We start from the raw sequence: 12,883 nt of genomic DNA, 5'->3' as shown, positions 1-12,883 counted from the left end.
TGGAGTTCCCACCAGGTCTCCGTTATCCCTATGACATCATAATTATTTGTATTAAGCAGGAGGGCAAGCTCCTGGCATTTGTGTACAGGCAGGCAAGTGTCCCCTTGGGGGCTCTTGCCTGGTCCACAGATTGTACCAGGGCTGGGGCAGGGGTGGGCTTCCTTAAGTACCTTGGCCTGCTGGCTTTGCAAGGGTTGCTCAGCAGGCCAGCAGTGGTGGTAGTCCCCCTCGTCCCCCAATGGGCTTAGTTTAAAGCCCAGTAGAGCAGGTCAGCCAGTCTGGCTGAGAAGAGCCTCCTCCCCAGGGGAGAGAAGTGGAGGCCATCTCTCTCGCCAAAAGAGCGGGCTCGCTGCCTCTCTTGCCAAAGAGCGGGCTGTGGTCATGGAAGCCAAAGCCTTCCTGATGACACCAGCACCGCAATCTTTGGTTGACTATGTGGATCCTCCTCTCCCTCCTCAGCCCATACCCCGAGACTGGGAGGATCGACAAGATCACCACCTGTGCCCCCAGACCTTTTAGCCCTGCTAAAGGGCTGGAGCAGGGGTGGGCTCCCTTAAGTGCCTTGGCCTGCTTGATAAATACTCCACAAATCAGGGAGTTAATGCATCTGCCACTTGTTCCCCTGTTTCCCCTGCTGATAATTCTCAGTCACCAACAACAAATAAAAACACTAAATTCAGCAGCAGATGAGGGCCAGGTAGATGCACGTGGTGGCAGCTTTAACCCTGCTTTGTTGCCGTGGTAGCTGTGGCAACACACTGCATGGACCAAAACCAGCCTGCCTAAGTGGGTCTTCCAGTCCATGAGAAGCCTCATGGGCCACATGACCTATCTTTGCAGGCCAGATCCAGCCCAGGAACTGTATGTTTGATACACCCCTGTTTTTAAACCTTCCATTGTGTTTCTTACTAAAAGAGGCATTTATGATACTGGATCCAGCTTCTTCCCTATCTACCCACCTTAAGTCAGAGAAGATGGTAGGGAATCACTTTGAGCATCACTTTTTCTCTTGCTCCCCTGGTATCAGCAATGAGTCCTTTTAAATCTCCACTAGGCATGTTGATATCCAAGCAGGGTAGGCTGCCTGCAGGAACTAGTATGGTACTTAACAAAAGTATTTTAAAACAAATTACATTCTTGCTGTCATGCATTTGTATACATGCTCGCTCTGCAATATACTGATTCATTCCACTTTAAAATTCATTTAGTCAGTTTTTAAAGGTCCTGTCACTTTACGGATTTTATTCATAAGAATAAGATATACTTTTAATTTCTGACTGCCTTCTACAGAGGTATGAAGAGAAACTCTAGGCAATTGTAGTCATGGTACTACACAGCATTATACATTGTGAACTAAGCTTAATGCTGTCTTCAGTCATTTATACAATTAAATGTCCATTTGTATAAGTTGCTTCCATTTATGCTGTTTTTCTGTTTTATACCTCTAAAACACTAGAAAATTGTCGCTTGCACAGATCATATTTTGGACAAACATGCATTCTTGAATTAGTGTTTATTTTATGGAATGGTTTTTATTTTAAAGTATTTTTACTTGTACCTGCTGAGCAGGCATCATTAAAAAAAAAATACTGGTCCCCTATAGAAAAATCTGCAGTTGCTCTTCTGGTGAAATAACATCGCCTCATGCTTGGGATTTGGCTGCATGTAGGCAGATCAAGTGAGTTGGTTATGGGTCACAGTGGCAATTCTAGGCATGGCATAGAGGGAATGTCTGTCTGTCATTAAGTGTTTAGCTCAAAATGGTGTTGTAGCCTTGTTAGCCTACGAACATAGGCAGACAAGGTTGTTTGGGTAGATGTGATATCTTTTTATTAGACCAACTAAATAGTTGGAAAAATTGTTCTTTGCAAGCTTTGGGGCACAAACACCCTTCTTCAGGCATCGGGAAAGTCTGTATCTCCCTTCTCCCCCCACATCCAGCCTGTGTCTCACCCACTGACTCCTCAATTTACATCTGCACTGACTGCCTATCTTACATGCATACCAGCCCAGCCTCTGGCTTCTTTACTTTCCATTCCATCCAGGAAGAGCGCACACCAACTGCAGAGACTTCCTCTGCTTGACCTAAGGGTTTTTAAACCCAAAAGCTTGCTAAAAATTTTTTTCCAACTGTTTAAGTTGGTCTAATAAAAGATATCATATTCACACAAAGAAGCTTGTTTGTCTATTAGTGTTTGTGTGCTTTTCCTGGGTAGAATAGAAGCCAAAATGCAAATTGCAGCTCTGTGAAAATGCAAATGCATGGCAGTGAGGTTCAAAGGGAACAGAAGACAGTGGGTGTGAAAGGTAGTTGGGTGGGGAGGGGAGAAGGTGATAAAATGTAGCTGGTAAAATGCAGAAAGGCTGTCTGGGGTTATCAGATGTCAGGCAGGTTATAATGTGCCATAAATCCAATGTCTGAAAAGGTGTTTTGTAAATTCCTTTTGAGGATTAGAACTGAGAGATTGGAGATGGAGTGGGTATCTTATGAAAAGTATGCACCTACAGGTAACTTGGGTATTTTTGTCTTTGATAGATTTTCGGTGTGTGTGCTTTCTGGTACACTGTTGTTTGGTTTCTCCTACATATTTTCTATCAGGACATTTAGTGCACTTGGTGAGAGACTGCTTTTCTGGAGATTCAAGTGTAAGATACAGGAATGGTGATGGTTGTGTTGTGGAGTATAGTTATTGTGGGGGATGTGGTGGCAGGTTTTACATTTTTTGTCTTGTCATGGTCTGGATCCACTTGGTGTGCTTTGTGCCATGGGAAGTTTGCTTCTGATGATGTTGAAGGTTTAGTGCTTGTTTAAAGGTTAGGATGGGTGGTTCTGGAAAGAGCACTTTAAGAGTTGAATCTTCTTCTAGTATGAGTTATAATTGTTAGAGGATTTTCCATATAGGTTCCAGTGAAGGATGGTGTGCCTATTCTCTGCCTGATCACTGTTCTCATATGCCATATTCTTCTATAATCTTTCAGTTCTTTTACATAGTGGTTTTTAGGGCAAGATTTGCATTCCTCTGCTTTTTCAAAACAGTTTTCCAATATAAATGAGGACTTTCTTGGACTCTGAATTCTGAAGTGTTACTTTGAGTTATTTGAATGGCAAATACAAAACTGCCAGATACAGGATACCAATACATATTTCCTACATATTGGATTTATCTATGCCTGCATTTTAATGTGCAATAGATTATTTTACTGCGCATTAATAGTCTGCTGGAGTGTGGTAATTGCTGCGCTCCAGCAGACTCCAGCATCAGGTGTATCAATGTCCTTGCACTGAAAAATGATGGCGCTTTAAAGCTTGTTTGACAAGCTTTAGTTAAAGTATCCCCATTGCCATTTTTCATCCCAGAGACACTGATACACGTGACTCAGAGCTGCTCTAATTAAAGCGCCTCCTGGAGCATATGTAGAAATGCTGAAAAGTACTGAATTTAATGCATGTTAGAAAAGTTGCATTAATGCACGTATAGAGGCACCCACTGTAGCACAACTGACATAAATTCCAAAGCAGGTATTCTTCAGTCTCTCAGAATTGGATTTGACATTTTTTCCACAGTATGTTAATGGAACTACTGAGACAACCTTTTTTATTAAACTTCTAGGTCAGTGGGGAAAGGTTCTTCCATTAAGATTAGCAGTTAAGTGGCTGTAGAGACAGCATCCAACTCTTAGTAAAAGTGACAGTTGGGTAAAGTCTTATCTTTTCTAGGCCACATGCTATTATTGGCTCCTTTCGAGAAGGTAGTAGACATGCTGTGGGGGCTGGGCCATGGGGGTGAAGATGCAGGTAAACCTACATTAGATGCATCTGGAACCCCAACTTGCCTTAAATCTGTTCTGCCTAAACTGCATTATGCAAGATACCCACAGTGCAGGTTGCCCCACATTTGCCTTTTTTGGATGCAGTCCTGTTAGGTTGACCCTCAATTACAAATTTTGCCCAGTGCCCAAAGCTCCTTCTTGTTGTCACCATTCTCCCTGCCATCATATCGTTTAGCATATTTCCTCAAAGATAAGCCAGGAAAGCCCTTTTTTGTCTCACTTTTTCTCCTCAGCATGGCTGTTGCTTAGGTAACGCAATCCCCTTCTTATGAAAGCAGTACACAGAGAAAACTGCAGTCAGGTCTTTGTCAGGCAGAAGAGCATGTTTGGTGCCTACATGAAGCAAAATATCAGTTTCAGTCCAAAACATGGATTTTGATTGCAACTAGACAAAAAATGCCTGATTCCATGAAATTCAGTTTTTGTTGCATTTTCAAAGTATATCTGATGCTGTATACCCAGCCTTGCACAGCTAATGCTTTAGTGTTTGGAAGCACCGGCAATTTTACATCGTCTGTGCTACACAAATGTTTTCAGGAAAGGGAAGCACAACTGATGCAACACTAGTTTTATACTTAAGAACTGAAATGCTGTTGCCACAAGTCAGATGGCTTGACACTTTATTCAAAGTCTCTATTCTGCATCTTCCAGCTTACACCAGTATGCTGGTCTTTGGCATGCTGCTGTATTAGTACAGTATAAATTACTAACCCCAATGCATGCAATATCTGGGTTTTACTTGGGTCTCTAGCCTTAGTTAAAATTTAAGGTCCAGCAAAGCCAAATGTAGTTGAACATTTGGTTGGTAAAATATAAAAATCTACTCTTTTGGACACTTAAGATGCTGCTTTTCTTTGTGCTTTCATCGTTTAGCAACACTAGTTTTAACATTCAGAATCTATTAAGTGCCAACTTGAAAGTTTTCCATGGTTTCTTCAACCTGCTGTCCTGTACCTTGGTGTCTTTTACATCCTCAGAAATGGCTGCTAACAGAAGTTCTTCAGAACACAGTTAAAAAAATATAGGTACCTACAAGGAGAGGTTAGTCAGAGATCCTGACCAAAGAGGGTCTTGCATTACAATCTAAAGTTTGCCAGAACTTTAGGTTTGGGTTATCAGACAGCAGGACTCTGAGAATGAGATTGTATTGAGAATGTTACCTTTCTACCTTGGAGTGCTGCCCGCAGGCACAGCTTCCTTAATAGTAGACAGTTAAAGGTTACTGGGCTCTTACAGACCATTGAATTCCTCTTCTGAACAGAAAAGCACAGATTGTAAGCTACAGAAATGAACAGTATTCTGCATTAACTGAAGGTACTTTTCAGTAATTGCTCCAAGTAGAGCATGTGGCAATCATAGAGTTTGATTACCACAGAGACTGGATTACTGTGGTAGGATCTATCTCAAAGGAACAGTAACAACTAGAAGAGAAACAGCTTGCTTAAAAAGGTTGCCTGAGGCTCCAGGAACAGCATTGGATTCACTGATAGGGAGCATGTGAATCACTGCCAAATGTTCAACATGTACTTTGGCTGATGTACGCACATCCCCCAGTGCAAGGACAAATGGTGCAACAAATGATCTAATGCAGTGAATGCCCCTGAAATTTTCCTCACTGTGGACAAGATCTTAATGTTAGACTTTTTATTTGCGGTTAATGCACAAAAGATTTAGACTACCTCTATGCACCTTTACATATATCTCACTTAAGAGGAGTTAGAGGATGATGATAACTCATTTTTATTAAGGAATGTTTTGGTTTTCACTGATTTCAACTGAAATAGGACGCAGTATCAAGCTGTATCAGTACATCAGGCATTCATCAGCAGGACAGGTAGATATTGGTTTGAAAGTACAGTGTATTTTAGTTATATTGGCTAGGGGAGAATCCTGTGGTACTAAATTTTGTGTATGTATATGGTTCATGGACCTCAGCCACACTTCTGGGGAAACGTTACAAAAATTTCCTACGAATGTGTAGGCCTAGAGAAACTGCATGGCTATTGCAGCTCATTGATAAGACATCTATATAATATTTGTTGAATTTGCCTTGTCACTACTTCTTGTTTTGTGTAATAATTATGGAAATGTAGTAGGTGGCTTTCATTACTTATTTATGCAGCTACATAATCAATTATAAGCACAGTTTGGGGAGTGGGCTTTTTTCATTTGTCTTAGTTTCAAAATCAGCCGTATGACCTTCATCTTAAACAACTAGTCTGAAAGCCTTTAAAAGAATGTTACAGGGGTATAGGTTGTCGCTGTGTTGGTCTAAGGACATAGGCAGACAATGTTCTTCAGGTGAATCTGATATCTTTTATTAGACCAAGTTATAGTTGGAAAACAATTAAGCAAGCTTTCGGGTTCAAAACCCCTTCATCAGGCTAAGGAAGTTTCAGCAGTTGGTGCGTGCTCTTCTTTTCATTCCATCCAGGAAGAGCACACACCAATTGCTGAAACTTCCTTAGCCTGACGAAGGGTTTTTGAACCCGAAAGCTTGCTTAATAATTGTTTTCCCAACTATTTAAGTTGGTCTAATAAAAGATATCAGATTCATGCAAAGAACCTTGTCTGCTTAAAAGAATGTAGCATCATGGTGATGCCACATTGCCATGTGAATAGAGTTTTGTCTAATAGGATTAAGGGGAAGGGGAGGGCAGGACCAAGGAAGGGTTATGATGATGAGATGTTGATAAATATTCAAACTCTTTATGCAGCATAAGATATGTACATTACTTCTTGCACACAGGTCCATGTATGTACATTGCTTGTATGTAAGTGGCTTTTCAATGTAACCCTTTAAATACAGAAGCTTAAAATTATTTACACTTTCCTTTGTTATAGTCCTTACTAGATTAGGTTCAAAGATCTAAGTTTTGTTCTGGAAGCAAAGACTTCCTTCAGCTTCAAGTTTTCCCCTAGTCGTTTTTACAGCTGTCTCCAAGTTATTCTTGTAAGTAAGAAGCTAAATTACTTGTGTTCAGTATAAACATTTTATTCCTTTTAAGTAATGTTGCTCCTTTTTTCATATCCTTAGAAGCATGGGCATGTATGTCTATGCTTGCAGACCCTAAAAGCTCTTTTACATGGAGTAGGTTAACTTATTTTCTGATGTGATAGAATGTTATGTAGAGAGAATGAATGAAATAGCTAAGGCGGAAATAAAGCTTGAGTATGATTCTAGAGGAGAAATGCTTTTTGTGTATGATCTATACCCAAGCCTTATTCTTAGCCTTTTTCTCGGCTTCTTTGCCCTTGTAATTGTATGAGAGATGCAGCTATAGGGAAGTTTAAATTCCCTAGTAATGCTGCTTTAACTTCTTAGTTTTTAACCCCTTGATACCTAAAGTTGTAATAGCTGACAAGCCTATGTAAAGTCATTAAAGTGGGCAGCAGGAGCTCACAACCTATTGCCACCAAGGGGTTAAAATCATATTAAATATGTTCATGAAGGACCACCAATATCTGCTGTACAGCTTTTTTTACTTTCCAGTTCACTAATCAAATGTATGTTAGATTTATTATTGTAAAAGTATAAACCATAGAAAATTTGACAAGATAGATGTGTAAATTATCACTTTGACAGAACTAATGATGCACTCCAAGCACCTTCTGTTTTCCAGCACTTGGTGAGCGACTTCATTAAATATGCAATGGCTGTTTGGTGGCTGCTCAGACAGTAGTTCAGTTCCTCATGGAATTGCATTATTACTGGAGGTGTTAGAAGAGGCAGGCATGCTAGCTGTTGGGCATCCTGCTGTGGTTCTAATGTGCTCCATCTTGTTGGAGCAGTTGTTTGCAGTCTTTTCAGGACAATTACATCCGTAACCACAGGACACGTTCACTGAAACTACATTACAGATAACGTTTGAGAATGTCAATGACTGCTCTTCAACTCCTAGTTTGTAACAGCTAGTGTGGGTGGCATGAAGTGATGGTCAAGCCATATACACAGTCATTATAGTTTATTTAACTAGACTTAAATATCTAGGAGACAGTGAAATTGTAATGACAGTTTATTTAGAGGGGGATTTCTTAGCACTATAAAGTAAGATTGACGGATGTTTCTGCATCATATGAATACTTAATAATTGTACTATTAATTGGAATATTTGCTTATTATTTATATACCAGTAGAAACAGTGCATTTGACAATATTTCAGGTTTGGTTTGATTTGGGGGTGGGGAAGGGGAGGTTGCATTATTGTACATTGTGGGGGGGTTTTCAGTCAGTGTTGTGTCTAGCTTCTATTCCTTAAGGTATAAACAAAAATATTCTGTTCTCCAGTGGTATCCCCATCATTTATTATTCTGATGACAGTTTGATGGTTACCCTGAGAATGGGACACAAAGATGTCTTGAATTTAGTTTCAAATACTCTTAAAGGTTTTCGAGACAGATGTTATAGTATATCAGCACATACTGACAAATGGATTGTGTCTTAGGCTGACATGTTAAATACTACACTGTCTTGAATTAAATAATGTCCCCTATTTTGAATGACCTGTTAAATCAGGGTTGATGAGTTAGTTTATAAATGAATATTCCTTTAACTTGGTCATGTAAGTTAACCATTATTAGGACTTGTTTTTGTGATAAAAGTTATAAATTACTAAACTTTTCTCCAATAAATGTAAATGTAACTGTATCTTGTATGGAACTGATTCCTTTAAATACACATTTTAATCTAAAACTAGACTCTTTATGCTCTTCTATGCAACTATCAAATGTATTTAATACGTGTAAAATTTTTCTAAACTGAGACTGTTTTAGATAAATAAAATTGAATTTTTACACTCTCATTTTTTAAACTTCAGTTTAGAAAGTGGTGTTGACATTAGAAATTTGGTTAATACTGTTTAAAGCAAAAGTTTTTAAGGTCACTTGTTTGCTTGGTAGCTTTATGCAAGGAAAATTATTTTTAAACGAAGCAGAACATTTTTGTGTGCTTTTAATCATTTCCTCTCAACATTTTTTAAATTTCCCATTCTAGTGAGGTTCTGGGGACTTTTTAAAATTTATATAATTACTATTTGTAATATGACACCTCTCAACCTAGCTTCATCTAAATTTCATAGTTTGCAAAGAAAGTAGACAGCATGGAACACAGGCTTCCTCTGGGAGTACACTGAGCTTAATGAGCTTGATAGTCTGGTGGGCTCAATAAATCAAATAAAGCAAAACATTTCTCATTTTTGAATAAAAGCATTTATCACACAGTGTTTATTCATTCATGGTCACAAGATTGATTGGCTCCTAGTATCATACCTTATATTGAAACGTTTTGTTTTTTGTTTTTCCAGTGGGGAAATTGCGGAAACAGTGGATGAAGGAGACCATCTCTGATGTTGGATTGGGAATGCTTAGGTCTGTCAAAGAATACCTGGACCCTAATAATATCTTTGGAAACAGAAACCTTTTATAAAACCACTTAAGGTCTGATGTACTAAATTTAAAAATGACTGTCAAAATTCCTTTTAAACATTTTCATTGTATTGGTATCCCAGTAATCAAATATAACATGGACTAAACTATAAAAGCTAGTATTTTTCCTACTTTTATTTTCCTCCAGTAAAATGTAAATGTTCATTGTTTAATGTTTACAGATTTACGTATGCTCCTAAACCTCTCAACAGGCATCCAAACAGAGTTGTATCAAGGTATTTTATCAGCCTGGAAATGCAGATTTGGTATTTCAGGTTGGGTTAGGCATCACAGCTGATGATCGTAGTTTCCATGTTGGATACAGCCAGCTGTTTTTTTACTAAGCCATCCCCTACAAGCCGAACAAAGACTGACACCAGTGGTTTCTACAGAAGCAGCTGCTCACCCAGCCTCTTCCTAGAGGAAAGCTGCTAGGAAACAGATGAGATGTGGATTACATCAAGGAATGCTCCTGTGTGCTGAAAGGTTAAGTGTGTAGCAGATCCAGAAATGTGTAAAAGAATAAACGCAGGCTTTGTTTAGAAGATTAGCATGCTTCTATAGAATATGTGGCTTGCCAGTCTCCTGTTCAGCATCAATGAAAACTATGAAATCTTTGAGAACTCTTCTTGTTGTCTGAGTTTTATATTTGTATTGCTGGGATAATCTTTAATATATCCTAGATAGTCATAAGTTTTGTACAGAACAGCAGACATTTCTCACTGTATGTTACAAACAGGTTTGTTTATATAAATTTGCCTTCATCACTGCAGTCCTAATGTGTCTGGTTTCACTTCCTTATTTTTGCAGAGATGTGGAACGAACCCTTTTCCAATAGAAAATGTTTTGGTTATTTTAAAATAAAACAGTTTTCCCAGCACCATGTCATTTGAAGTGGTCTCAACAGTTTTATTAGACTAAAACGGAAGATATAATGTTATCTTAAAATGAAGTTTCCAGTTTTAATATTCTGTAACTTCTTATGGCCTTTTTGAATTATTGGTTTACTTGATGAATTACTACAGATATAATCAGTGTAATCAACATGCACAACTTTTCTTAGTCAGTGCAACTATCGGTCACTAAACATTTTTACATTGAAACCTAGATCTTAAAATTAGCAAAATGAAAACTTAAACTATTTGCTGTCAATATTCAAGACTCATGTTTTAAGTGCATTCTTTTCTTAAACTTGCCAAGTTTTTGATATCTAAAAGACGTGTAGTAATACAAAATACCATTTTTTCCTTTAAGAGGACATACTGTCTCTTTAGTTAACTAACTTTACAACTCTGAGCAATTTGGACTCCTTTTTATATCTGTAATAAACTAAAGAAAGTTTAAAACTGTTTCAAAATACCATCTAATTATCTGTCAAATTTCAGTAACAAAACATTGAAGATTATAATCTATATGATTAAAAAAATATAGTGTTGAACCAAAAAGTTGATACTGTTTTAAAACTGATTTAGGCTATCTAATTAAAAAACATCTAAAAGATCATGAATACTCAACAGCACTTTAAACTCTATGAACCCAAGAAGATACCTAATTAAAACTACTTGAATATGTCCATAGGTCATGAAATGGGAAGTAATGATATTTTAATGCAGGGTCTTTTTTTAAGGGATTTTATTTCATGTAATTTATGTAGAGAGAGAAAAAGTGAATCTAGTCTCCTGAATCTTATTTTTAAAGTTTTGGCCCGTGGAGTTCATATTTCAGCAGTACTTAAATTAGTATTCGGTTCTAGGAAATTCTGATTTCCAGCACTGTATGTGGTTAAGTGTTCCTTATTCAATATCTACACTAGGTACTTGTCAACAAAGTGAATTTGTAGAGCAGTGGTTTTCAACCTGTGGTCTGTGGACCCCGGGGGTGCACAGACTGTCAAAGGGGTCTGTGAAAGATGACTATGATCAATTAAAAGTATGTGAATACTCATGAAGGAGTTTGCATCTCTATTTGAAATTTCCAAACAGGTCTGCATCTTCATTTGAAATTTTTTAGGAGTCTGTAACTGAAAAATGGTTAAAAACCACTGCTCTAGAAGGGTGTGTGTGGGTGTGGGTGCGTCTGTGTGTGTGTATTTAATGCAGAAGGTTTCTCAACTTCTCATGCTATACCAGTGGTGATTACATGCTAGCAGCCAGAATCCTGCTGACTGTTTGTGTCACTCTGCAATGCATTAAAACTCAGTACATATGAAAGGGGTTTTTTTCTTATGTGCCTGAATATAAGCATAGCATGTCTAGCTATGAAGAATCATAATTCTGAAGGAATGTGTGCAGATAGTTGAAAAATTGCTTCTTGTATGTGACGGCACATGCAGAATTAAAGCAACAAGGATTTGACTTCCTCATGGTCATTTTGAGCTCAGTATGAGCTAATGTACTCTTTCCCCCAAAAACCTTTTGGCTCATTTTGAATTAAAGTACTACTGTTTTTTCCCTCCAGGAGCTACCTTTCTAACCCATATTGCCCATCTTTTCTAATGTTGATAGGTTACACAGATATTTTTTTTTAATGTGGCTGCCAAGAAATAAAACCAAGTGACTTGAAAAGTGGATGTTATGAAGTAAAAGCTCACAAACCATGCAAGTTAGTTATGTCTGATTTAATAAGATGAAATAATGAAGGCTCTGGTGTGCAATTATAGCAATGAATATGTCTGAGAAGGACAAAGTAGAACTTTAATGTGAGCACTTAATAATGACTACCCCTTGGTACAACTATATTTTACTTTCTTCTCTTTGATTTTTCTTTCTTCTAAATGGTTTCGTATGAGTTATTCAAAGCTTAATAAACCCTGGCACCTCTAAAGCATACATGACCTGGGTAATAGCTCAAAAGGTGAGAGAATGAGCTAAATACTTACCTTTGATCTTGTATTTAGTACACCTACAGGAAACAATTACAAAAGGGATGAATTTCCCTCTCAAAACAAACCTTTTATTTGGTCCCTGTATTTAATACTAAAATACGTCTTCTGACATGCTTCCCCCTTCTCTCTGCTTTTTTCACATAGGCTTTATTTGTTATAGTCACAATCTATTCAGAGGTTGAGCTTGGTCTGTGAAGACCAGGTATCTGTCTTGGTAGGAGCATATTAATTGGCTTTTCATTTTGTGGAGTACTATGGCCATATTTTGGTTCAATACAAGAGGTTTTAACTAACTTTGTTATTACTTGCATTTTTAAATGAATAAAAAGCTGCTATTTTTCTTCTGCTTTTCAGTAAACTTTCAAGGCTAGAGAATAAGAATGTTGACTGTTACATCTATTTAATTACAAATTTTTGTTTGCTCTTGCAAAAATTTGGGTGGAATGTCATTACACAGAACTTTTTAGGAAGTAACACACAGGTTTACAACTTGAGAAGCCAGAAGAAACAGCAGTTCTTTGTGGCTTTGTCTATACTGTGGATATTACTACTAAGGATAGGTTGTGTATAGAGATGTCACCTTTCTCTTAAAACTATGAACAGAGACCAAGCTAAGTGGTTCATCCATAAAAATATTTATTAACTGAAACCAACTTAACAAAAGAGGCAGGGACGCATTAGCACTGAATTCCAGAAAATGTAAGCTGTTTTTCTCAGTCTTGGAAATTTGTAACTATATCAAGG

The 12,883-nt window shown here is 37.8% G+C and overlaps 1 protein-coding gene across 1 annotated transcript in view; it reads left to right on the top strand.

The window, feature by feature from the left end:
- AGPS (alkylglycerone phosphate synthase) overlaps positions 1-10,133 on the top strand; it is a 128,400-nt gene extending 118,267 nt beyond the window's left edge. The window contains exon 20 of the mRNA XM_090045377.1: positions 9,135-10,133. Coding sequence (XP_089901503.1) covers positions 9,135-9,256 — 122 coding nt within the window. The 3' untranslated portion in view covers positions 9,257-10,133. The remainder of the gene's footprint in view (positions 1-9,134) is intronic.
- The last annotated feature ends 2,750 nt before the right edge of the window (positions 10,134-12,883 follow it).

The sequence above is a fragment of the Crocodylus siamensis genome, chromosome 4 (assembly GCF_052110815.1).
Source record: "Crocodylus siamensis isolate JL-2025a chromosome 4, ASM5211081v1, whole genome shotgun sequence".
Classification (NCBI taxonomy): domain Eukaryota; kingdom Metazoa; phylum Chordata; order Crocodylia; family Crocodylidae; genus Crocodylus; species Crocodylus siamensis.
Note: the sequence above shows the minus strand (reverse complement) of the source record. Positions and strands in the feature narration are given on the sequence as shown.